This window comes from Podarcis vaucheri (genome assembly GCF_965113315.1).
Source record: "Podarcis vaucheri genome assembly, chromosome: 9".
Lineage (NCBI taxonomy): Eukaryota > Metazoa > Chordata > Lepidosauria > Squamata > Lacertidae > Podarcis > Podarcis vaucheri.
The window spans coordinates 44795307-44823043 of NC_138767.1; the positions used below are offsets into that span (position 1 = coordinate 44795307).

General features: G+C 40.3%; 1 protein-coding gene across 6 annotated transcripts in view; it reads right to left on the reverse strand.

The window, feature by feature from the left end:
- MARCHF1 (membrane associated ring-CH-type finger 1) overlaps positions 1-27737 on the reverse strand; it is a 121583-nt gene that overhangs the window by 79547 nt on the left and 14299 nt on the right. The window contains exon 2 of one of the 6 annotated variants that reach the window (XM_082237237.1): positions 17406-18108. The exons of 2 other annotated variants lie outside the window; for them this stretch is intronic. Coding sequence is in view for 2 of the 4 variants with exons in the window: in XM_082237235.1 (XP_082093361.1) it covers positions 16990-17014 (25 nt within the window). In the remaining 2 variants the exon portion in view is untranslated. Of the gene's footprint in view, positions 1-7819; positions 8089-16989; positions 17345-17405; positions 18109-27737 lie in introns of those variants that run through there. 3 more of the 6 variants (XM_082237235.1, XM_082237240.1, XM_082237238.1) reach the window with 3 other exon arrangements.

The window sequence follows — 27737 nt, forward strand, 5'->3', positions numbered from 1 at the left end:
GACAGTTAACACAAAACTTTTGAATCAAATCAGATCCAATACAGAGGTAGCAGTGCTGTTACTAAAACAGACCTTTCAGACATTCCAGGTCCAGATATGCACTGTGTACTATGCTATCTGTCATCACACCAAGCCTTCTGAAATGTATAAGTCTTCTAAACGACTTCAAGAGACCCTTGAACAAAAGGATTCTATGAACTGGTATATTACATAGAAAATGCACAATGTCTCATAGAAAATCTTTCATTGCAGAAGTACACATTCACATTAAGTGATACTTGCCAAAACAGCCATTAACTCAACAAAATATGTAGCAGGAGAAAAATGATGACCAATATGAATACTATGGTATGATAATGAGGAAGAAAATGGCTGTAATTCAAAACATCCCCTTTTGGAGATAGCGGCAATGTGGCTTTTATCAGACCAGTTCAACCCTCATCACCACTGCACCACCCTCATAAGGCACTACAAGCTCCCCAAAATTTCAGGGTTGGTTTGTTGGGTGGCTAGCAGTTTCTCTTAAAGGAATTCCACTTAGTTGTTCTCTAAGTTCCTGCCTATAATGACAACTCACAAGTTTTTACACAGCCCATTAATCTTGACATTCATTCTAGGTAAAATGTTTTGTCCTCTGCCAAATTTTTGGAAACAATTGGAAATGCTGTTCCAAAGCTGAAGGCTGCCAACTAGACTGATTGGTCCCCCTTAACAAATTCATGCAAAAAATCAGGCACCTCTAGAGGCTTAAGGAGTCATTATGCTTTGGAAAATATGCTGCCTACTCAACCTGTGAATATAAAATTTTTGCATCCCTTGCATACTTCTGTTGTCATACTGCTCAGTCAGGGTCTGATCACAGATGAAAATCAAGACAGCAGTGCTCAGGGATCATTATAACACACAGCAATATGTCATTGGGTTTGAGAGTTGGCCCCTTTTGACAAATTACAATAAAAAACAAGCATAATAACTAGTTGTACTTTCTTGCATACCTAGATAATGTGCATATTCCGATGCAATGGGGGAACACTGCAATTCTGTAATTTTAAACTGTGTTGAACTCCCACAGAAATTAATATGATCTTACTTGAGCTAATATTCACATACACAAGATTATTTGAAATTACTGTGGCCAACTGAGTCTAAGAACACCAGGCCAATAAATCCATACAGTCAATATCATATGTTCATATAGGCTCCCCAATCTTGTATATGGCTGTTCCTGGCTACAGCTGTGCTAGAATGTGGTGAGTGACAAGCATTTTGTCCCTTGATTTGTCCCTGGAAACTACACTTGGGTTCAAACCAATATTTTTAATAACTCAAGGGAGATGTAAAATTTAAAGAAAATTAATACAAATTATAGTCTGATGTATTAAAATTAACATTTGTTTCATCTACAAAAGGCAGCTCTCTTTTATTAATGCTATGTAATTTAAATATCTCAACAAGAAATGATTTGAGACACTTTTAAGTCAAAAGTTGATGCTGTCTGATTCCTTAATAAGACACACAAATGGCATTAAACAAAAGGAAATGAAACACAAAGCATTTTCCCACACATATATTGAACAACTTATTCCCCTTTCTTGGCAAGATTCCTAACAGCAACAGAATGAAGGAATTTTGCGGGTTATGAAACACATTAGCAAAGAGGGACAAGAATGCCCAGGACTAGAATGGTAGTGGGGGAGGGATCTGAGCTCCTATGTGCTAACAATACTCTATTTTATTTATAAGAAAGTTTTTCAAAAAACTAGGTGCAGTTTCCAAACCAGCCTTAAGGAAAGCACAACTCAAGAGTACATTACAGAAAGTTAAAATGCCAGCCATTTGAACCAGTTGCAATGGCTAACTGGGGTGATGTGAACAACGAGCCTGTAGGTCAAAGATAATCTAAATCAATAAATGCAGATATAATTGGATCAGGGTCCTGGGAGATGTGTGTGGTCCCCTCCCCCCCCCCATTGTCTCTCAGGGTAGTTATTCAGTATCATTGAAGGGCAAAGGAAGAATATGTGCCATAAAGAGAAAGAGCCGAGGACTGCTAGACCTCTAAAGCTCTCATACACAGACATGTAGCTTATGCCCAACACCAGTACTTATCAACTTAGTGCAATCTGTTACAGTTGTATTAGCAAAGAGGGCTGAAAAGGAAGACAAGCTATCCAGGGACAATGGTTTCATGAAAAGGGGAAGACAGCTGTATTCCCTAGTTTGTTTTTTAAAATGCAAAAACAATAATAATGGCCTACATTGTATGCTTTTTTCAGTTGCTGGTCTTGCTACTGCTATCAGTGGTCATGTTTTTATCTTGCCAGATTGGATTGAAGGCCTACAAATGGCTACTTTCCTTGAGAATATAAAAGGAACATAGGAAGGTGCCTTATAACAGTCAGACCATTGGTCCATCTAGTTCAGAAATGTCCACAGCCTTCCCGGGTTTCAGAAAGCAGCTTTTCCCAGGCACACCCAGAGATGCCAACGATTGAATCTAGCACCTTCTGTGTGCAAAGAGTGTGGTCTGTCACTGTCACCCTAGGCCCTTTCCAATCTTGAGGAATAGCAATATGGTGAGCTTGGTAAACAAGAGGGAAATTTGACACAGGGAAGGCATATCAAATAAACTGAAAGAGTACAGTGGTACCTTGGGTTAAGAACTTAATTCGTTCTGGAGGTCCGTTCTTAGCCTGAAACTGCTCTTAACCTGAGGTACCACTTTAGCTAATGGGGCCTCTCACTGCTGTCGCGCTACCAGAGCACGATTTCTGTTCTCATCCTGAAGCAAAATTCTTAACCCGAGGTACTGTTTCTGGGTTAGTGGAGTCTGTAACCTGAAGCGTCTGTAACCCGAAGTACCACTGTATTGGACAAAAGGATCTGCACCAAACAGTTGCAGTCTATATCCAGGCTGAGTGTACCCAAACCCGTTTTCTCAGTCTGCCACTAATGCCACTGGCAGTACATGAGGGGAAGGGGAGAAAACCACAGGGTTTGGTGAGGGGAGTAGGAGAAGCAACCAATCTGCCACACACTCAAGAAATCAGTGGGGCTATAACCATCACTCGTTTTAAGTGTGTGCTGACCAGTTTACCTTAACTTTTTAAAGAATGTGTGTGCAGTGTATCTCCCCTCCTAAAAGGAGTTTTTCTATTCAGGGTACCAGCCAGGCATTGCTTCCAAGCAGGACTTTCCACTTTTGTTCATTGTCTCACATTCATTTTTTTTGTTTTACAACTCTTGTTCTATATTACATGCTGCTTAGCATCCTCATTGGGCTGATCTTTGTGGTTTACCAACTCTGCAACCTTTTGGGTTCTCCCAATCTTGCTGATGTCTCCTCATTTTTCACTGGTTCTATTTTGGCTATAATCCAGGTGTGTGTTATTAGTAATGGGGGACATCCCAGTAAGTCATACAGAGTCTGCTCCTGAGTATGACTAACATTGGGTATCACCAAATTATTTCATCTTTGTTATCTCCACCCAATTAACAATATGATGAAATCTCTGTAGCAACAGTATGATAGTACAGAAAGCAAGTTTACAGATTCCTATAAAATTCAATATTATGTCAGGACATAACTAGTCTCCACCTCCACACACAAAAACACACTATTCTATTTTTAGAACTCATCTGTCACTAATTCCCACTATATTTACTTCAAGAGAAAATTACCCCTTTGATCCCTGTTCTCTGTAGCAGTTTAGCTAATGCCATACAGCATGTATTTATTCAACAACTTCTAAGTTCAGAGAATTACTAGGAAATGAATGATCTAGAATCAAATACAAGTGCAGCTTTTATTTCAGACAGCTTGACAGAAGTCCTAATTCTTTGACTTGTAGGAGTCCAAAATAATTGGTTTTCATTAACAAATGTTAAATATTTGTTATTGAAACTTGTCATTAGTTAATTTAAAACAGCAGAAACAAGAATTTTACAGAAACTTCCTCAAAGAAAGGTGAAAAGTATTTGGAGAGAACTAAGCGGATGCCTGTCTTTTGTTTATTGCTTTGCACAATTAGATGGTGTATTAACCTGGAATACACTATTAACAGGCTTTGGGGGAAATATCTAAAAGTAAAATATCTTGGAATTACAATAATTGTGAAATTACGTTTCCCAATGATGCAAGAAAGAAAATGTTTATAAAATGATATATAAATGGTGTGATATATCCTGTAAGATACAAAAAAAAAGTATCAAACTGTATTATGCCACAAATGCAGATGCAGTGCATGTTTGGTGGTACTGGAAAGTTATGCATTAATTCGAGGGAGGGGAAAGGTGGAAATCATTTAGGCAATGATTAATTGGAGAGCTAGAGAAAAGGACAAAAGAAGGATCATAAGTTGTAGCTAGGAAATCTCTTGAAAAGAGCATAGATGCTGATTGCCAAAAAGAAGGAGGAAAACCCCCAAAGGTTTACATTAACAACTGTTGCAGGGGAAAATGGTATATGATGAACAGTCTGAACAGTCTGCAAGTATGAAGCATGGGCAAGTCATGGGAATAAAAGAACCCCCTTTTAAAACCAAACAAGGTTAAACACATAGTGTAGAGAACAGAAACTACTCTGAAGAAAATATCTTAATGGACATCCTGTCAAAGTTAAAGGTTTAAGGACTTAACCTAAGCTTCCTTTATATATTTCAGTATGTCTCATATGTTACTACCAAAGCAAAGGGGAGATTTTTCCAAATACAATACATGCATACATATTTAAATCTCTATAAAGCAGACCCACATGTACAATGAATAGAAGTTCATATATAGTACTGTGAAACCTAGACTATTTTCACCCCTTTTTGTGAAGTTGTTAAATTGACTGCTTTTCACATCACGGTACAAGAGAGTGAGTGTGCAAATGAGTGTGTGCAAATGAGAGCCTGAATGCTCCTAAGAACAATTGTATAAATATTTTACACACAGCTGATAAGAGCCTAGGCCAGAGAGCATTCCCAGAGAAAGAAGAGTAAGATAGCTGTCCCCATGGATCCTGATATTCTCTCACACAGGGCTCTGATATTTGTACACACAGAAAGACAGCATGATGCTCCTGCAAGGTCTGGGGTGAAATTATGCTAAATCCTAGGCAGTAAGGTAAAGGTAAAGGGACCCCTGACCATTAGGTCCAGTCGTGACCGACTCTGGGGTTGCAGCGATCATCTCGCTTTATTGGCCGAGGGAGCCGGCGTACAGCTTCCGGGTCATGTGGCCAGCATGACTAAGCTGCTTCTGGCGAACCAGAGCAGCACACAGAAACGCCGTTTACCTTTCCCCCGGAGCGGTACCTATTTATCTACTTGCACTTTGACGTGCTTTCGAATTGCTAGGTGGGCAGGAGCAGGAACCAAGCAATGGGAGCTCACCCCGTCGCGGGGATTCAAACCGCCAACCTTCTGATCGGCAAGCCCTAGGCTCAGTGGTTTAACCCACAGTGCCACCCGCGTCCCATATCCTAGGCAGTACTGTTCCTCAAATACTTGTATAAGAGCTTGCACAGTAAAACAAACAAACAAACAAACAAACAAACAAACAAACAAAGAAACAGGTATTACAAGATAATAACAAAATGAGAAAGTATAAACTTTGGGTAAAAACTAGCAGCAATAAAAACACAGTAAAACATAAAAAGTCATGGAAAATAAAGGCTTGACACTAAAAAAGATAGAACATAGGTGCTGGGTCCCTGTCAGCCTCCCAAGGAAGGACATTGCATACACAGAATACTACCAACTGAGGCAAGACCTAAAACCCTCTTCTCAGCCATCACCTGCCTCAATTTCTCCACACAGAGGAGGACCTCAGATGATGGTCACAATTCACACTGCATGGACAAGCTGGTGTGGAGGCAGGCAAGTATCCTGGTCTCATACTGTGCAGGGCTTTAATAGCAAGCACTTTAAAGACAGAACTTTGAATTGCGCTTGGTTAAGAAAAGGACCGGTTTATTATTGATGTGACATAATAAATTACAGAGATTCATTGCACTTCTCACCTCATTAAGAATGCCTTCAGTTCTATTTACATCATGTTCTGCTTTTTAAGAAATCTGAACAGCATTCCCTTTATCCAGTTTCAGAGTGTGAGCGTAGTAAAAATGCTATTTTTATTTGAAAGGGGGGAGGGTTCAGCTTTCAACACTTATTTCAGTGGTTGTAAAGACTGCTTCAGGTATTCTTTTCCGACAGCTGCTGTACTTGCCTCTTTCAACCCTCTGACCTGCTCAATTTATCCATTGTTTAGTGAGAAAACAATGGACAAAAATGTTAACAGCACACTAAACTGCAACACTAGAAGGTGCTGAGAGACCTATACATGGTTGGGTCATTCCTAGCCAGTTTTTTTATGGTTTGCTTCAGCGTGCTTTTAAATAGAAACTAAAGTCACAAGATCTTAATTATGTTCAAATTGTCCATACTATTTCCCCCCTCTAATTAAAGATCAATTTAAAATAACAACTTGAAAAACCTCAGCTATTATAATCTCATTAAGCTCTTTTCCCTTCTAATTCATTAAAGGGCCTATTTTCTCCTCTAATAATCCTTTTCTTTGCAGATGCTGTTAAAAAATATTCTCAACTACAATGTGTTGATAACAAGCTAACACAGTTACCCCCCTAGAAACGAACATTACATAGTTATTTATAAGAATAGAGAAAATCCCTTTATAGTTTACTTATGTAATGGATACTAGTTATATAGTCGGTCACAGGTAATTACCGGCCTACCACAATAATCACCTGTAAGAGGTTCAATAACTAAAATCCATTTATCCTGAAAAATTTAGACTCCACCATCTGCCATTTCATTCTGTGAGCAATGATGGTGAACTTCAAACTTCAAGTGGCATATACATAAATGGCAGATCTAAAAGAAGTTTTTAAAAATACCATCTACATTTTAGATGGAATTTAGATATGGAAGGAACAGGCTATACATGGAGTGTGATGGCATAGTCTTATCCCCTTTCAGCCTCAACCAGATCATATGCTAGTTTGAGTGCAAAGACATACCTTTTATTATCTGTAAAACATTATAGCAAATAATGTATTTTAATTATACTGAGTCCTTGCCTTTTGAAGTTTCCACATTATACATGAGCTTTCACACAAAATGGGATGTTTATGTTTCTCCTTATTGGTACAAAATGTCGAGAAGGGCAAACATTTCTGCCCTGCCTTTTCAAACATTTCTTACAGGAAAATATCAAAATGTAACAAAGACTGAAAAACAAATAGAGCAGCATTTTAAAAGCAACATGCTAAAAGAAGAAAACCTAGGAAATGAACACCATGAAATCACCAGCAGGGGGGAAACACTAAATTAACACCCACCCACCCCAGAAAAGTTATTTTCCTGGTGGAAAAGTTACATCAAGGTAGGTAAAAGGTGAGCCTCCCTGGGGAGAGTTTTGCCACAGTCAGAGCACAATCACAGAAAAGGCCTTTTCAATAGGAACGTCTGAATACACATCCAACATCAGTATCACATGAAGGAGAGGGCAGGGCCACACCTTCCAGCTCCACTCTCCCATCTCCAGCAGCCCTGCCCCCCTGCCACCCACACTTAGAGGTTGCAGTGCCCTCCTGGCTTTCCTCCTTCAGATTTTCACCAAAAGCGTATGGAGCCAGGGATGTGGGACTGCAAATTCAGCCCTCCCTCACATGTTGTCAATCATGTGTGGTAAGAACACTCAAATATAGCTATGATTATGGCAACACTGATTGTTTGGGTGGGGTGGCAGCTGAGGATTAAATGGAAAGTTCAGATTCTGCCACCCCAAAAAAACATTTTTTGGAAAAACTTACAAATGTGGAAATGGCTTCATACTCTCAATTATCAGCCTTTGGCCCAGAGAAGTGTTTCATAATTCCACAGTCTGCCAAGTTCTCCATCACACGTGATTCTGCATATTATAGGAAAAGTCCTAAGACTTCAGCTAACAGGTACATCAAACAATGTGGGAGGAATTAAACGTTGTGTTATTATGATCAGTTCCATCAGTGCGAGCATTTCTGCCTGTCTGACAGAACAATCGTCTCTCTCCTTCCCCCATGCACTGTTCTGAGGCCTATCTCAAGCGCCCACCCCAGCCAATTTGGGGAAGCACAAAGCATGTTTTGGGTAAGGAGATGGGGAAAACAATGGTTGCACTATTGGGGCTTCTTGTGGTGGCTATTAGCCTGATCCTCAAGGAAGGTTTTTCATAAGCAACTTCAATTGGGGAATTCCAAGTGGCCTTACTTTAACATCTAGATATGAGGCCCATAATTAATTTAGCTAAGGTCAAAGTATAAACTGGTACAACACATAAATAAAACAACCTTGGTTTTTTGGTAGTGACAGAGTCCAGTCCCAATACCTTTAGTTGAATCTAAAATACATCATTGTGCAAGACAAACCGTACAGAATGCATTGCTTATCTGCAAAACAAGTGTTTAAATATTTAAACCAGGATTTGAAGTGTTTTATGCTGCTTACTGATTGTTGGCCCTCTACTTAACGAGAAAAATTTTGACACACAATTTCTATCATAAAGCAATTTGCATATGTTTATAAGAAGAGTCCTTGAATTGCAAGCACCTGACTTAGGAGAAAGACTAATCCCAGGTGACCAATATTCTGTACTACTCTCATGACCTGAAGAATACTTCACACACACCCATATTCATCCTATCAGCTGATTATCAAGTATCCTTGCTTGTATGAATTAACTACCTGGGTTCCTCAGTCAAATGTGAAGCATTACCAATGTCACTGAAAGACAAACTGCTGGCTAGGACATTTTCCTCACTCTTCAACTCTTAATCTTTCAAACACAGAGAAGGTTAAAATATATATACAGAAAGAATAGTACTATCTTCAAAATAGGCAGCCATCCCAAACAACAACTCTAATTGATTTGAATGCTCCTGTCATGGGGAAAAGTGCCTCTCAACACCTCCCTACTCTGAGTTTTGGGGGCAAGTTACTGGAAGGGTTACCTGCCTTTGCTTGGGCCCATGAAGTGTTTGAGACACTGAAATATACTCAGAGTCGCAAAGTGATTTCCTGCTCTTTATTCAGCTCATAGTGGTGAGGAGGAATGAATCGAAGTCCCCTCAAAGTATCTGCTTTATATACATTATTTACACAATGGGCTGCACATGATTGGTTAATTCTGGAATTCTACTGTAAGCCAATCAGGTTGTGGATTCACTTATATCTGGAGCATGATTGGGTGGTTCCTGCCAACCAATCATACTGCTGCATTGTTCTAGGACCAATCAGACTGCTGCAATTTGAATCCTATTGTTCTAGGACCAATCAGACTGCTGCAGTTTGGATCCTATTCAACTCAGTACATAACAGACACACTGGGAGTAAGCAGAGAGAGGAATTCCTGGCCACCAGTTTGGGTGGACTGGGTCAGCTGATCTTTAAGAAGGTGCCTCCAGACAAAGACTTGTGGCAGGACTTTGATTTGGCATATGGCACAGGGGATGAAGTGGATTGGTCCAGGGGCAGCAAGAGGAAAAACGATGAGAGAATTCCCTGTGCACCACTCAGAAAGTAGATGTGTTCCTAGAGTTGTGTCTTAAAGTCCTGTCTACAGCTACAGAGACCGCTTTGGGACTAGAGTACGAGTCTGAAGTCTCTGATCCACAACCAAAGGGCAGACCAAAGAGAAATTGAAGGGCTCCAAAAAGACTGAACCTATGGTTTGAAAGGGACGCGGGTGGTGCTGTGGGTAAAAGCCTCAGCGCCTAGGGCTTGCCGATCGAAAGGTCGGCGGTTCGAATCCCCGTGGCGGGGTGCGCTCCCGTTACTCGGTCCCAGCGCCTGCCAACCTAGCAGTTCAAAAGCACCCCCGGGTGCAAGTAGACAAATAGGGACCGCTTACTGGCGGGAAGGTAAACGGCATTTCCGTGTGCTGCGCTGGCTCGCCAGATGCAGCTTTGTCACGCTGGCCACGTGACCCGGAAGTGTCTCCGGACAGCGCCGGCCCCCGGCCTCTTAAGTGAGATGGGCGCACAACCCTACAGTCTGTCAAGACTGGCCCGTACGGGCAGGGGTACCTTTACCTTTACCTTTAGCATAAAAATATAAACTAATATTAGGCAGCATCCCAACATTTTTTGTCTTCATCAACATACACTTAGTTATTCTAGAAGGTTTACCTAGAACACTAATTTCATCATTAATCTGTCCACATTCTTTAAGGAGCAAATGACATATGCCTTATATAACCACCACCCAGTTTTGTGGGGTAAAACGTTTAGCCCAGACACACTTTTCACCGGCCAATTTATAGTGCAGCCCTTCTAGGATGTTGTCACAAATTGTTTTGAGTATGTTTCCAAATTTCAGCCACTTACCAGTTACCATTTTCCTTATGAAAATAAGTAAACACCTGTAAAATGTTGTGGAAATGAATTGACTTTTGCCGTTGGGGTGTGTTTATTAAAAGTTAAAGGTAGACGTAAAGGACCCCTTACAGTTAAGTCCAGTCACAAACGACTCTGGGGTTGCGGCGCTCATCTCGCTTTACTGGCCGAGGGAGCCAACGTTTGTCTGCAGACAGTTTTTTTTCCGGGTCATGTGGCCAGCATGACTAAGCCGCTTCTGGCGAAACCAGAGCAATGCACGGAAATGCAGTTTACCTTCCCACTGGAGCAGTACCTATTTATCTACTTGCACTTTGGGGCATGCTTTTGAACTGCTAGGTTGGCAGGTGCTGGGAACGAGCAACGGGAGCTCACCCCGTCACGGGGATTCGAACCACCAACCTTCTGATCGGCAAGCACAACAGCGGCTCAGTGGTTTACCCAAGCCTCTATTAACTGATTGGGATAGTAAAATCCCCAGATTTTTTTAATCTCCATCAGCACAAATAATAAGGATACAGTTGTTTGAGGATAGCACTATCTGCAAACATAGCAGCCAAATAAATATATGAATTATTTTGAAATAGGAACTCCTATTTTATTTTATTTTACCTAGGATTTTATTCTTATATAAATTCATAAGTATCGGCAGTGAAGCTGAGGACCTGACTAATGGCAAGATAAAAAGTAATGTGATTAAGATAGAAAGAAAAATATTTAATATATATAATTTTTTTTTTCATAGCATTGGCCAATGCAAATAAAGAGCACCTTCCCCTGGGTATTTTTAAAAAATGTATTGAACATCCTATCTAGATATTATACTTCTTGCTTAAAGACAGTACAGTGAATGAGAGCATCTTGCTAGCTTCCTTTGAGTTTCAAAAATGTGATAGAATTAAAACCCAAAGTAGCTGTTGACAAACTTGGCCTGTTGTCGCCCCATGCAAGTCCCATTGCTGAGCAAACAGGGACTACAAGTCTCTGAGGAACACTTGCCTGAGAGCAGAATCCACATATGAAGTCCAACAGTCCAGAGGTCAGGAAATCCAAATGATTGCGCGTCAAGGGTCTAGTCCAGATATCAGGGAATCCAGATAGTCACAGAGCCAAGGGTCTAGGCCAGAGTTAAGGACCCAGCAAGAACCAGCAAGGCAGGGGCAAAAACTGCAGGTGTTGTTACCAGCATCTGACTGCTGCTGAGAGCTCTGTTTAATAAGGCCAGAGCCAGCTGGTTCTCATCAGTGAAGGCTGATCAGCTGCAGGTGGAGTCACTCTGCCTTCTTCCCCTTCAGGCTGCTGTTCAGCAGGTGAAGATGACTCCTGGCCTTTGACAAGAGCTTTGTGAAACCATCCAGAGCAATGGAAGAGGAGCTAGTGGAGTGTGCAGACAGGCAAGCAGACTCCTAGCTACTCTAAGCCAGAGTGAGACGACATGATTTTTACATACACGCCCCTGGGCTTTGGTGGGGCCAACCTGCCCCACCCTTTGGTATACTCCTGTTCAGTGCCATAGGAGGTACTGGTGGGTGCACTGCTGCCAGCAGGTGGCATATTGCAATAATCTGATCTAGACTGGAAAGACTTGAGTTCAAATCCCCACTCAGCCACAAAGCTGAGTAATCTTAGTCTAACTTTATTTCTCATCAGAGTGCATCTCCTGAGAACAAAGGGAGAGCGGTATCAAGAAGCTCACTTCTGCAGGAATTCTGCACATGCCCCAAGATGGTGTGTGCATTTTGGCTATGCTGGGGGAAAGGAGAGTACTAATGTGGTAAACAGACAGCAAGCCTCCCCAATATGGTGAAGCCATTGCTGACAGCAGTAGGTGACCAGACACAAACAGGAATTGATTGAATTTGCCTAATTAAATCCTCAGAGTCCAGTGCTACATATAACTCAAAAGATACCTTAAATCCAGCTATTAACCATCCCTCGTGAGTAGGTGGATTCCTTCCAGAAAATGTATCCTGCTTTGATTAAAACAAATCATTCATATTTATTATTGTTGTTGTTGTTGTTGTTGTTGTTGTTGTTGTTGTTGTTGTTACTACTACTACTACTACTACTACTACTATGCTTACCTCGAGAATTCTAAGCATGGACTGAAATCTAAAAATTTCAGCATGGACAGTCATTCGTACCCCCAAGTTGTTCAGCTTTTTGAAACTCCGCCAGAAGACTGCTTCACAGTGCTCTTTTTCATACACTCCAACTTCAGAAATGCTTTGATTAGATCTTTTCATTGGTTCCTATACCCTTGATTCTTGAGCAGGTTTATTACATTTCTATTTCAGATTAGTAAGGCATCCTTTTTCAAGAGGTACTAGCTGGCATCTCCCAAGAGGGAAGCTGTTGTTGTTTTACCCTCTTTCTATTTTTAACAAGGAGGGCTTAAAGGAACTCAAGGGAATACAAGATACAGAAGGCCCATGTTTGGGGTCAGCCGTCCCTTCAGGACTTTGACAGGCAGAATGATTATCTTAAAACAGCCAATCCCTGTCAGACCTCCATATCCCAGTTGTGATTACGAACTGGCACACAAGCAGATCTGTTAACAGGGTAACAAGGTATGCTGCCCTGAGGATAAAGACAAAGGATAAAAATGTAATTAATATCCCGGTTTATTTTTTTGCGAAAACTCATATTTATCCTTACCCTTTTTGTTGCAGAACTAGACCATCTAGACATTTTATTAACACAAGGGGGGGGGGGGAGAATCCCAAAGATTAAAATCAAGATATAAAACCTTTCATGCAAGATTAACTATCCTAAAGCTTTCCTGAGTACATAATTTATTTAGTTCTGCAGCTAATGTTACAACAGATATTTGGATGCCTTACTTGTTGTTCCAAGGTCAAAAAGGTAAGTTACTTCTGAGTATATATGCAGACGATTGTGCACATGGCTCAGATTAAATAATATCCTTTAAGACAGGGCTGCTGAAAAAGTACTGGGTAGCAGCACCTTAAGCCATCTGGAATGAGCAGCTAATAGCAATTTTATCTAAAGGACAGATGTGAAATTTGTTCAACAGGTGATAATAGAAGACTTTAAACATTCTGCATGTTTGGGGGGTACAGTGGTACCTCAGGTTACAGACACCTCGGGTTACAGACTCTGCTAACCTGGAAGTAGCACCTCGGGTTAAGAACCTTACCTCAGGATGAGAACAGAAATCGTGTGGTGGCAGCACAAGGCCCCATTAGCTAAAGTGGTACCTCAGGCTAATAATGGTTTCAAGTTAAGAACGGACCTCCGGAACGAATTAAGTTCATAACCAGAGGTACCACTGTAGTGTCCCCTTAGGTTTTTGAAAGGCGGTGATGGCCCATTTCCCCCCTTCTATGTGGGGAATGGGAGAAAACAGTGATGTGGTTTGAACAAAAAGCAAAACCATAGTTTAGCAATATTTGTGCACCCAGCAGCTTAACTATGGTTTATTAACTATGGTTAAAGAATGCTTGTTAACCAAGGTGTGTAGTTGTTTTTATAAACTTTAGTTAATGTTTACCAGAGCTTTGTGTTATTGTGAACCTGGACCTCCTTAACTATGGTTATGGGAGCTGTCACCACCCAAAAGCTACAGAGCCACAAGTGAAGATCAACAAAAAATTCAAGCTGCTTTCAAGACTTGGCTGCTCTCATTGGTGCTTTTAATTATTTTGTGGTGTTAGAAACAAAGGTTTAAGTTATCATCTTCCAAGTGCCTCAGCTTTAACCATGGTATTATTAACAATGGTTGAGTGTAATGTGCAAACCACCCTTGTTTATTTGTTCTTGCAATGAAAGCCCGCTAGCTGTTCCAGGAAATCACTTCCTTTACCTGGAAATTATATCTGCCATGCATACAAAGGTGGGTCTTTTAGATCTGGCAACCCTTTTCACAAGGGCATGTGAAAGGGGTGTTTTGGGCTGCAGATGTTTGGGACTTGAACTCTCATCAGCTTCACGCAGCAGAGTTGTAATTCAAAACATCTGGAGAAACATCTGCAAGGCACAGGTTTGGTGAAGACTGCTCTACACCATGTATAATTTATAACCTGCTATCATATCCATATGATATGATCCGTATAGTATAGTATAGTATAGTATAGTATAGTATAGTATAGTATAGGTCTGTATAGTAAAAGCTATGGTTTTCCCAGTAGTGATGTATGGAAGTGAGAGCTGGACCATAAAGAAGGCTGATCGCCGAAAAATTGATGCTTTTGAATTATGGTGCTGGAGGAGACCCTTGAGAGTCCCATGGACTGCAAGAGGAACAAACCTATTCATTCTTAAGGAAACCAGCCCTGAGTGCTCACTGGAAGGACAGATCGTGAAGCTGAGGCTCCAATACTTTGGCCGCCTCATGAGAAGAGAAGACTCCCTGGAAAAGACCCTGATGTTGGGAAAGATGAAGGGCACAAGGAGAAGGGAACGACAGAGGACGAGATGGTTGGATAGTGTTTTCGAAGCTACCAGAATGAGTTTGACCAAACTGCGGGAGGTAGTGGAAGATAGAAGTGCCTGGCGTGCTCTGGTCCATAGGGTCACGAAGAGTCGGACACAACTAAACGACTAAACAACATCATCATCTTATCCATCTTGCTCATTTTTCTCTTGTGTAACTACACACTAATACTGTAGAAGATAAGGAACCAAATCTGTCTCTGGTCTATACCATTTCAAAACGTAAGTTGGAGAGGGATGTTACACTGAATGCTATTCCATATTTTAGAAGAAAACAAAAAACAAAAGCAAAACCCTGCATCCTGAATTGGCATAATGCAGAAGAGGTGCCTTATCTAATAGATATAACTAAGCAGGTACTGAAAGTGGCCTGTTTTCAACAGATGCAGCTTGGACACTGAGAAAATTTGGCAGATTTTCAGATTTAAATGGTGCAAGCTGAAAATTTATCAGTGTGGACATGTTGGTTTCACTCTTCAATCAACTATAAGCCATAATTAGTTAGGAAGCCTGCTGCAGTTCTTAGTCCTGTCTTAGCTATTTGCAATATTTATGTAAGCAGATAACAATCTTATTTTGACACTACCTGAGCTATAAGGAAGCCTGCTTTTTTGTTTAAATTAGTATGGCATTATTTGTGCAATTTTACATAGAATAGATGACACTAGGGTTTCTGTATCTAAGTCCGCTCACCTTTCGTGATGGGTAGTGTGGCGGCCAGGCAGCCAGGTCCCTGCAGTGATCTGGCATGGGGGCGGTGAGTTGATGCCCCTCTTGTGCTGACCCCAGCCATGTCACTGGTGCTGGGCAGGTCCACAATCAGTGTCATCAAAGGGTGTGGCCGTGATAAATGTAACCACAGTGAAGCCGTGAGGGCTCTCCACTCTTGCCCTTTAACTGGATCTCCCAACCCACCCACCCTCTTTTTATGCTTTGCTATGACACGACCATGCTATGGACAAATGTCGGCCGCCATATTGTTGGGGCCAGGAAGGAATTTTTCCACTTGGGAAATTGGCACCAGCCATTTGGTATTCGCCTACCTTGTAGCAATCGTCACAACTTTGAGAGGTTAGGCATTGGGTAAGCCTTTGTTTGGATGGAGGGGAGGTTGTAGCCTCCGCCTGCCCCTCCTCATCCTGTTAAAGGGATCTGGGCATGTAGATTCTGTCCGATGCCCGGACATGTGCTGGGGCCATGCCACAACAGCAATGGGGACCCCTTGGGATGCCCTATTTGATATAAGTCATAAGGCTCCTCCTATTGGTGGTTTACCCTTAGGTGGACTCTCTGCAGACGGGCGGGAGTCAATATATAGGTTGGCTTCCCCTAATGCCTAAGCCAAACCACTCACATCTGTAACCAATAAAGTTGTGGCTTATTTGATCACATACACCTAAATACTTGTGTCTGTGTGTTCATAAATTACTAGGGAACTGTGGGTCACGGGGCCTTGGCATGCAAGTGATAATTTCTAAAAACCTGAAAACCTGGAAGACATTAAAAAATGATCTCATATTGCTCAAATATCATATCCTGCCTAATTAGGAAATTCTATCTTACTGAGCCTCAGCATTCACTCACTCAGTGATAAAATCTGCTGTCCAAGGAATTTAAAAGGCATGTATGTCAAAGCTATTTAGGTTTCACACCTAGGAGAATATAGCTGATGACTTTAGAAAAAAAGTTTTATAAAATGCTGTAGCGATCACCATTTCAATCATACCCTACAAATTATCCCCAAACCACCCACATCTTCTTTAAGAATAAAGTGCTTTAACAGAGTTTAGAAAGAATGATCTGAGTTTCAGCAGGAAAAGGATATACCCTCTTCTTCCTTCTGATAATGCTCTGTTTAAGATTCAAGATTCACTGGGTGATATCTGATATATATATGTACCGAACCTGCCCACTGATTTCAATGAATCTACGCAAAGCAAACTGTGGTTATCACCCATTATTGATTGACGCTTGGGCAGAAAACCCCTACCTGAAACTCAGGATAGGATTTATTCAGCAGAACAGTTTAGAACTTTATATTATTTAAGAGCAATAACTACATTTATAAAAGGGAAAAAAATATTACAACTCAGTAGGTGTCATTATAAAACTAAAATATAATATATATTGTATCTGTGTTTATGTATGTTACCTACCTTGAGTCATGAGATACAACAACATGAATTGAGAGAACAGAGCATAAATAAATCTACCAAGGCAATAACTATTCTTCTGCCATTTCCTCCTTGGAACAAAAGCCAACCCTATTTCCAAACAAGCACTCTTGTAGCACTAATCACAGATGACTCACAGTCTCATCTGGTTTTGCACTTAAGCACATAAGAAATTACATTGTCCCAAGCATGTAGCATGTGGGTTAGTGGGAAAACGTAATTTATTTGTTTGCACACATTTTGACCTTTTAAAAAGAGCATTTATGCAAACTGTATTATCTACGTAAAAGTAAGAAGGCTAGCAGAAATGACTCTTGCAGGTGCATCTTCATATGTATGTATGTATGTATGTATGAATGAATGAATGTATATTCATATGTAAGAATGTAACTACTTACATTCATAAATAAAGCACTGTGTGTGGTTGGGGCATGTGTAACTCCATTAAACAGATGGAAAACCTTCTAGGCCTTATAATAGTTGTACTCCCTCCAGAATGGCTTTATGCTACTTTTTTCAATAAAAAGTTAGTATGCAGTTTTAATGTTGCATTTTTTCTGGATTGCATTTTATTGATATTTGTAAGCCACCCTGGGAAAAACATGATTGTAGACTTGGGAATTAATATTATAATGAACGCATAAGCACATGTGTGACTGTGTATATATTTGTCACAATATTTCAAACCCTCCAAAAGCAAAATTCCCTGAATCTTTTACTAATCAGAAAAGGAGGGGTAATATGATATAGTAAAAAGCTAAGGACTAGACTATTTGAAGGACCATCTTCTCTCCAATGAATATATCCATGTATTATGTCTTTCTTTGCATTCAGAAACCTGTTTAGTGAACAGGTTGTGAAATTCCAGCTGGCACTTTTTCCTATTTTGCCAGGCATTTGGCTTATTTTAATTATTTTCCTGTCATTGTGGTTTCTGTTGATACTGTTCCTGTTACTTTTAATTGTGTTATTAACTGTATTTAATTAGGTTGTATCCAATGCTGAATGCATCCAGTTCCACTTGCACAACAGGACATCTCCTTCCTAGCCCTGTGAGCTGTCAATATGTTCTCCAACCCTCTGGAGCAGTTTTTGCAGGAGCTGCAGGAAAGAGGAGAGATAGGAAAAATTCTAGAGTGCAAGTGGCAGCAGAGAGGGTGGAGCCAGGGTGGGCATGATTAGCTTAGTATACATGAAAATATTTTTAAGTCTTGTGGACAAAGGCAGTCTAGAGGGCCAAAATTAAGCCCAGGTAGGAAGAGGTCTACACATAAACTAAAACAGGAGACAACAGAAAGCTTGGTAAGCAAAAACAAAACAACAAACAGGAATAATTTAAAAATACAGGGATAAAGAAACATAGGTATACAAAAATGGGCATGACTATTGTCATAAAGAAGCAAAAGTTTTTAATATTTAGCCAAATTATAGCATTGTGATATTTCAGCCATTAGTTTATGTATCTTTATATTACAGTATCTATAAATCTAAATTTAAATTTGATAGAACCAGAGATTGCTTGAACTCAATAGTATATGCTACAAAGACACTATTAGTTACTGATTTTATGCTTATGCAAATAACATGTTCTCTGAAATGTATTTCTTTTTGCTCTTCAAGCAATGTAGAAGATGAAAAAACCCTTTATAAAGCAGCTGGTCCTTATCACTATATATGTAAAACAGTCCTTTATTCTGTAACTGTAGTGCAGAGATTTCAGAAGACTGTTCCAAAATGTATTAATGTAAGCAGTTTAATCTTGTCCCACTGTGGCACTGTCTCCTTTGAAGTGATTTAATCTGAATCACACAAACACAACTTTACATTTTGTTAGAAGTCTTTAATTCTTCAAGCAACATTCATCTGAGTTGATCTAATGAATTATATAACAGGGGAGAGACCAATGTGACCCTTTTTAGTAAAAAGATTTATATCAGTTGTTTATCAATCAACTGTGATGAAATTTCAAGATGGAGTGTGTGCTAAAATTAGAGGTGGGCTGGTGGAGGGTCTTTCATGGCTTTGGGACAGAAAGAGATTTATTCAGTGCGGGAGGGCTGGTTCAGTGGTTCACTATATTGCAAGACGGGACGTGGGTGGCGCTGTGGGTTAAACCACAGAGCCTAGGGCTTGCCAATCAGAAGGTCCCTGCTCCTGCCAACCTAGCAGTTCAAAAGCACGCAGTGCAAGTAGATAAATAGGTACCACTGCAGAGGGAAGGTAAACAGCATTTCCGTGTGCTGCTCTGGTTCGCCAGGAGCAGCTTAGTCATACTGGCCACAAGACCCGGAAGCTGTACGCCGGCTCCCTCGGCCAGTAAAGCGAGATGAGCGCCACAACCCCAGAGTCATCAGCAACTAGACCTAGCGGGTCAAGGGTCCCTTTACCTTTACCTTTATACTGCAAGACAAGTCCTGCTTTCTTTCCCTTACGTTGTTTTTTTTTTAAGCCTTGCCAGCTGCTGATCCCACCCATCAAAACACTCTTCCCAGTTTTTCTATCTCATTTTCTCCTCTTGTTGGTTCAGACCTCAATGAAATGACATAGCAAGGAAGAAGCAGCTAGGCAAGAAAACTTGGGAGAAACTCATCCAAAATAACAGGACTAAAGAGTGCTCAGGATACCTCTCTAGATTCATCTGCTGTAACAGTGGAGTCAAGGTCTCAGCGGATGCAAGTGGTTTTATCCTCATAATGCTTTAGAATATTTAGATCTTTTTGCTGTAGGCAATTCCGGAGAAATATTTTAAACAGAATTTGCAGTATCATGTAAAAGAGGTGGTCAGGTGATCAGGTTTGTGACACTGAAGCACAGCCCATTACTTCACCTGGGTCTAGAAAACAACCCCACTTCCAGTTTAAAGAACATAAGAGAGGTTCAAGTTTCACTACTCATTTTGCTAATCTCATAAAACACTTAAGAAAATCATAATATGCTATTTCCCAAAATGCACAACAACAGCATAAACCAATAGGTAATTATAATTGCTCGTAACAACAGCAGAGAGAAAGTGACACGAATTCCGCTCCTGCCACCAAAGTAAGCAGCATCTCCTCGGGGCATTTCAGCAGGCAAAAGCAATACCAGGTGTCTCTATGTCTCAAAGGGAACAAAATTAGCCCTACTGTGAGATGATATTAGAATGTGTATTATATTAGTATACTAATGGGGATAAAGAGTTGCTTCACCTCCCGGGATAATTATGTGTAATCTAATTTCCTGGAAACAGGTTACTGCACAAACCAATTATAATAGCATCTCCTTTTAAAGAATAACTTGTTCCCTGCAAAATACATTTATACATTAGTTTGCTTGTTGAGGGGGAGAAGAGGAGCAATGCCCCTCCCCCACATGCTGCTGGTAGTGATGAGCACGCCAGTATTAAAAATAACCTCCTGAAATTAGCACCAGATTTATGTGTTATACTGTTCTCCATTCCTAATTAATTCCACAGAACTGTTCTTCATTTCAAAATTTTGTTTTCTCATAATCAAAGCAGAACTGAATCTAATCAGCATTTTATCTTGGAAACTATTGTTATATTAGCAAGTGCTACACTACTGACTTGGGTAGCTCATAAAAGGATAAAAACAGACTCCAAGTGGAACACCACCATCAATTTATGAAAACATTACTATAAACCCCAAACTTGCCAACTTTTAAATTTCATGATTTATACTGGAAATGTGTCGTTTTTAGAAAAAATACATCAATTGATGCCTATTTAGAAGTAGACATCTACTTAGCAGTAAACTTATTTGAGTTCAGTGAGGCTTTGTGGTGTTACAATACAGTTAATCCCACCTATGTTCCTTTATTATTATTATTATTATTATTATTTAAAAAATTAATATTATGCTTTGACAATATGTAGCAAAATCCATTATACATCAAACATTCTTGGTTCTCATGAAAAAGAAAGAAGTGGACTATAAAAGAGAGAGAAAGGAAATGAAATACAAGGAAATGACATATGAAGAGGGGAGAGAGACAGCATAACAAATACTATATAATACTATGAAAAAGTTAAAAGGAAAGGAAGAATGTTGCAATTTACTTTATCATTCCAGAAATGGAAAAACTGGTATGTTTATTTATCAAATTATTTGCATTACAAAATCAAGTGGTAAAGTTTACGGTTCTAAACTAACCAGAGCTAATGTGCTCAATTACAGTTAGTAATTCTTAAGAGTCTTCCCTAGCCAAATAAGCTCTCAATAGCTTTTCCTTCCAGCTAATTTCCCTGCCCTTCATTCACCCCCCACCACTCACTCACAACCAGAAACAGATGCTGTACAGCAGTTTTCCTCTGCTTCCAGCTCCTCCTGCTGTTTTAACTTCTAGTACAGTTCAGATATTTCAAGGACTACTGCCTTGAATTCACTCTATGGTCACCCTGCTACTTGAAGCCCTCTTGCACTGGACTCTGTTGCCTAACGGATGCTGCATGTGTTGTTGCTCTGCTTTGCTACCAGCTCCAGGTTCTCTTCCAGCAGGGTTCTCTCAGATAACCAGGCTTATTCTTTTCTCTATGCTTCCCCAACCAACAACTGATCTACAACTAAGAGAGCTTTTCTCTCCCCCATCTAGAAACTCTGACCAATCATGTTCTTACCCTTGTTTGGACCCTCATCTAGTAAGCCTTATTTCAGTGGACCATCCGTGGTTCTTTATGGAACGTCTAACTACCTGTCAGGTTTAATTACCCCCTTCACCTATCAAATTTGTATTTTATCATCCACCCAGTTCATCTATAAACAGCATTTGTGACTTTTAAAAAAAAGTTTACAAAAGGCAAGAAGTTTATAAAATTATGTATAGCATGGGAGAAAGTGAATAGAAAAAAGCTGTTTCCTTCTCTCTCACAACACTATAGAACTCATGGACTTAATCAAGCTGAATGTTGGAAGATTCAGGCAGAGAGAAAAAAGTACTTATCAGAAAAGTGTAACATATAACAAAAATTAATCTGCATAAAAACTGTGCCCCTCAAAGGTCAGTACTGCACCCCTGTGAGGTCTGAGCCCTTGGTGGCTGTCTAATTGGCCTAAGGACAGCATAAGCCCTGCCTATCTGCACCACTCCATTGTGAGAGGAGACTCACCATATATTTCTGCAAAGGTATATTGAAGGCACACATCAAAATTTTGTCCATTGTGGTGTTTTAGCTTTGGTAATGTCAGGGACTGGACTTAGGAGGAATGGTGGGGACCTCCCCTCTTCTCCTGAACCTTCACGAGGACAGGAGGGCAGTATAGATTTAGAACAGTGGTTTGAAGAAGGGCATAGTTCAGAGGCTGCATAGTTCAGAAGCTGGGAAATATTGGAAGAGGGACAGCAGGAAGAAGCAGCAGGGCAGGGGTGTAGGAAGGGGGTACGGGGGTGCAGTCCGACCTGGGTGTCACCCTGAGGGGGGTGACAAAATGGTGGGCGGCACTCACTGCGGGGCTCTGCGCTGTCTGCCTGCTGCCCCCCCCCAGCTGTAGGGTGGCCGAGGGCTCACATGTGCCATCAGTATGGGCACTGCGTGTGCGCAGCCGGCAGTTCACCCTGCACTGGGTGCTGGAGAGGCTTCCTCTGCCACTGCACCAGGGGAGCGACAGCTGGCAGACTCAGTGTCCTGGAAAAACATTCCTGGACCCCCCCCCCCATTACCAGGTGGGCATTGAGGGTATTAGTATAGAGAGCTGAGGCAGAAAGCTCAGATTAACCTACGCAGGAGTGACGTCAAATAGGGGAGACGTAGAGGGGTTGGAGCAATGCCATTATTAGGGAAGGCTGCATTCCTTTGTCGTTATCTGTGAATTATTGAATAAATTGCTTGGTAAGAACTTTTATCGTTTCTCTGATTCTGGGCTGCCACCGTGGGAGGGATCTGATCCCCCAAAGCCTGACAGGTAAGGCCAGTATTGTTGATATAAAATACCACGTGCATAGCAGATGGGGTGCAGCACCAGCCTACACTGACGTACAATAAGTCTGTTACTTACACACATTTAGCTTCTGCGCATTCAGCTTTATGCATGTGGCAATAAATAAAAAGGGGATAGAAAGGGGTGGGGTTTGCGGGGAAATGATATTGGCAATCCCACCCACCATTGAACCCAATCTGTTTTAACTACATGTGGTTTTGGCTTTAGGCGCAATCCCTGAAACGTAATCCCCATGTAAGCTTGTGGACCTCTGTATGTACCATGCCAGGAAGGTGGGCAACACAGCACAATCCTATTCATATCTAATCAGAACTAAATTACATTGAGTTCAATGGGATTTACTTCCAGTGAAGTGAAATAGGACTGTAGCTTTTAAGCTAATAAATAATAATAATAATAATAATAATAATAATAATAATAAGCAATACAGTCTTATACTTGTCTGGATCATGAGAGTTCTGTTGCAATGATTACGTTATTTTAGAACTGATCTAATAAGCAGAAAATGAGAGCTCCTCTTATTAACTTGCTGTTACCAAAGCAACATATGTGAGCAGTAGGAGATCCAGAAAGATGCATAATTCTTTCTTACATTGTAATGAGCTAATTAGTTTGTGGCCTTTGCTTTCAATTATTTATTGCTAAAGATTCTGCTCTTACTCTTCCCCAAACATTACACTGTAATTGTATTCCAGTTTTAGGGCTAATTTCATTAAGGAACATGCTTCTGAAAGATCCCACATTTGCCAGTCCTGTCTATTCTCTATTAGTTAAGAAGCATGAGAGATCAGGCTTACGAACACTTCTTCTGACAAATTTATGCGCCTTTAAAAACTATGCAACAAGTTATAACTCAACAGGTGTCATTTTTTTCCTAACATGGTGATGCAATGATGATAGATGCTTCATCTACTGGATTTTTGATTCTCATATACTTACTTGTTAAGACAACATACTTGTCAAGAGTCCTACCAGAAAAAGAGCTGAGCAATCTTATCATACTTATGAGTAGCAGGGACTTCAGGACATAAAAACTGGCAAGGTCCTATTAAATAAATTATCATGAATCTAACGGGCCTGATGTTTAAGGGATATGACCAACATGCTCAGATAGGAACTCTTTTGTGTAAGAAGCAAGAAGGACGGCTTCACCATTGCGGGTGAAATCCTATAAGTAGGGCAGATTAAATTGTAATTTGATACAAAGAAGCAATTCAACTCCCTCTCCTATTCAACGAAAATTCATGCTCTAGCAGCACTTCAGATAATAGCTTTTGTTCCCAGTGTAAGCATCGACAAATATAGGTAAAAGGGAAATGGTTTGTCCAATTCCACTTTGTACTCCAGCTCCGTGGTCCAAACTCTGTGTCTAGGGGGATGGGAAACCCTTTGAAACAATGTGCAAGGTGGTGGAGGGATGAAGGGGAATGGCAGAAAATTACCTCCCCTCCTCTTCTGTTAGCAGATAACTCCACTGGATCAAAAGCTGTTGATCAAAACCTACAAGCAGGATGACAACACTGGATTTCACCTGCAATAGTGAAGACGTACTTCTTGCTTCTTACACAAAAGACAGCAATGGAGGAAAACTACTGCTTAGTAGAGCTGTTACATTAGAAGTTTCTTTATTCAAATGTGTGCAAATCTAGGCTGCAAAGCTAAGCATGCCTTTTCTGTTTTCTGCAAGAGCAAAGAGTTCTTTTTTAGATATTCCATATATCAGCTTGCTCATTCACTCTTTTCTATCCTCTAAGGCCAAAACATTCAAAGTGAATTTTAAATTCAGTGAATCACGCAATCTTTGAAACTGTTTGGATTAAGTAAAAAAACACTTTCAAAGATTGCAGTATGGGTGCTTGAATGCTCATTTGTTTGATCTCTTGTACTTTAGTATTCTGTCATTTCTCCATTATGTACTTTGGTATTCATTTGGTTTGTTGTTCCTTTGTTGTTTCTTCAAACAAAACTTGCAGCATCAATGTTGAAAGCTGGTGAAGTAGCGATCTTCTTAGTTGGATAATTAAATGAAGACCCAAACCAATAAACAGAAACTAATAAAAGCAAGAGATTATATTTCACAAATTTATTAAGGGATACAAATTAAGGACAAGGTATTCATTACTCTGTGTGAATAACTCAAATTAAAGTTGGTTAGTTAATATGCATAGTAGTTCCTTCAATTTACATTTTAACTGTGAGTTCTGAAACTGTAATGGGGTTCAACTCCTCAAGAAGTTAAGACTGCGATCCCTAGAAGTCAGCAGCATGCACACAACATTCTGAAATTCAATGTAGTAGTTCCCACCATTAAAATGGAAAATCCTTTTTAAGCCTTGTCATGTTTCTAAGCCACTTTGATCCAGCATTGGCAGTTACTGGGCAAAACACACAAGACGCCTCATTTTTTATTTTATTTTAAGAAGGCACTGTTTGAACTTGATAGCATTCAGTTCTCAACCCAGTCAGTCCGTGTTGGTTTCCACTATCAGGGAGACTACATCTTTATATGCCTTTTAAGATGTCAGTATAACTAGATTCGTGATTCAAGTTTTGCTGCTTGAAAGCATTTCACTTTTAAATGGGCCACAGAGACTATAGATCCCTAGGAATCAATGGCAAATGTAGCTATGCTCACTGAAACTAAGGCCACACTAGTTTTACACAAGTTTTTGGGCTATGAAAATCTAAGCTGGGGGGGGAAATGTTTTCTCAATACCTATGGCACACATATTTAATATGGGGGTATATTAAATGACCGCTGAAAGACCCTATGACCCTGTTCTGTTGTACAGCTACACCACCAGTTACTACTGCTACAACATAGCCATGTTTAGTAACCAGCAGCATCAACAGCATAACAATAAAAATGAAAATATAGAAATAGTGATAGCCACGCCCAGAGCATCCCATGAAACTTCAGCACTATCCACACATAGTTCTGTGGAGCATCAATGCCCCCACAATAGCCATGAACGAAAAGCACAGCTGTGGCTTACCTGCTCTATGATATCACAGCAGGTTAAGAGGTGTCTTAAGAGAGCATGCAGAGCTGTTGTTCAGAGGAAAGGGACAAAGGACGAGATTTGGGAGAGAGAATGGGAATTTCAATCCCCCATGGAAACATTTGAAACTGGCCACTCTACAAAGCAAAGCATATGTTTTGAACTCCAGGTGGAAAAGCAAGTGACAGCAGGATCACTTGAAAAACAGACAGCCTCAGAACCAGACATACAGACAATAGAGTCTTTATAGCAGGTGTGGGGAATCTTTGGCCTGCCACGTGTTGCTGAACTACAACTCCCATCAGCCTCAGCAAGCATGGCCAGAGTTGGAGAACAAGTTCATGATATGCCCCTACCCCCCTTTTTTTGTAAACATTATGGGTTCATTTTACAATCAAGATTTTGTTAAATAAATAAATATTTATGGCACCTTTGATGTATGAAATAATTTATATTATTCTTATATTATTGAACACCTCTTTGATGTAGGGTTGTGGTTCCCTCCCATTTTACAGACAGACAAGAGAAGCTAGGAACTTGGCATAATGCTGTCCTTTACCCCTTTCTCAATTGCTTCCCGTTATCCCCACAGTTACCATTTGTCCTAGCAGGAAAAACATACATGTGCACATTATGTTACATCATTGGAACTAATCATGGAGCCAAGCCATTTTAGTATTTTTGCTGGGGATTGGGATAGACTGTATAATCTAGAAGGCACTACGAAGGAGCTGTATAGAGCATTACAGAAGGCAATACTGATGCGCTGAAACCCAAAATAGTAACTTAAAATCTAAAGCATTACAACTCATGACATTTTAAAAATGCTTAATGGCAACTTGTACAACAGTTATGGAATTCTTAATTTATAAATACACAGTGTGGCTCTTACACTTTATGAGGAAGCTATAATTTGGAAGCTTTCAGCTTGTATGCTGCGCATAATTTTATACTGCTGTAGCTAATTAACATTTTTAGTGTAATCATCTGTCTTGTTTTTAATTTTAAGTCAAAGAAAGCACAAAATGGAAGTTTTGTGAGTGTATACCTAAATTGTGGATGTACTATCCAAGATATTCTTATAAACCAATATGATGGCAAATGAAATAATTTTCCAGACAGCTCAAAACAGATCTATAGCACTCCCTGCAATAGAAAGGTACAGAAATCTCTATAGATGTAGGCTAAAGGAGACTCCAGAGAACAGGCAAAAATTACAAACATCCCCAGACATAGGAAGATAATGGGGACCAATTATTATGCAAAGCATCTACGTCTGGATCACGTGCAGGAGACAGTACAGAAATACAGATTTATGACTATAATCAAAAAACTATATTGAAATGAAAAAAGGCAAACCAAATACAGGAGAAAGGAAAGGACCACAAGGCAGGAAGAACATAGAAAAGAACAAAATGTTCTTCTGAATAGCAGCTTCCATGAATCAGCCATGGTTTGTCGAGCAAGTCACAATAAGTCCCTCAGGCAAGCAAAGAAACTGCAGTTGTTTCACCCAAAAACCTTGCAGCCATGAACTAGAATTTCTAGGCAACAGCTAGCCAAGCCAACAAACAAACCAACCCTGAAGGGGGAAGTGGAAATAGTATTGGATTTTCCTTCCTTCTAAGAGCTTCCTGTACCATCTTAAGTAGATGTAACAATAAGTGAAACTACCTAAAAGTTAAGCTGTGCCTTCAATATGCAATCTTGCATAGATGTTAGAAAAGTAGTAGAGTGGTTGGTTTACATTTTCTTCCCCTTATAAAGCAGCTGGAATGCAAGGTGAACTGGCTTA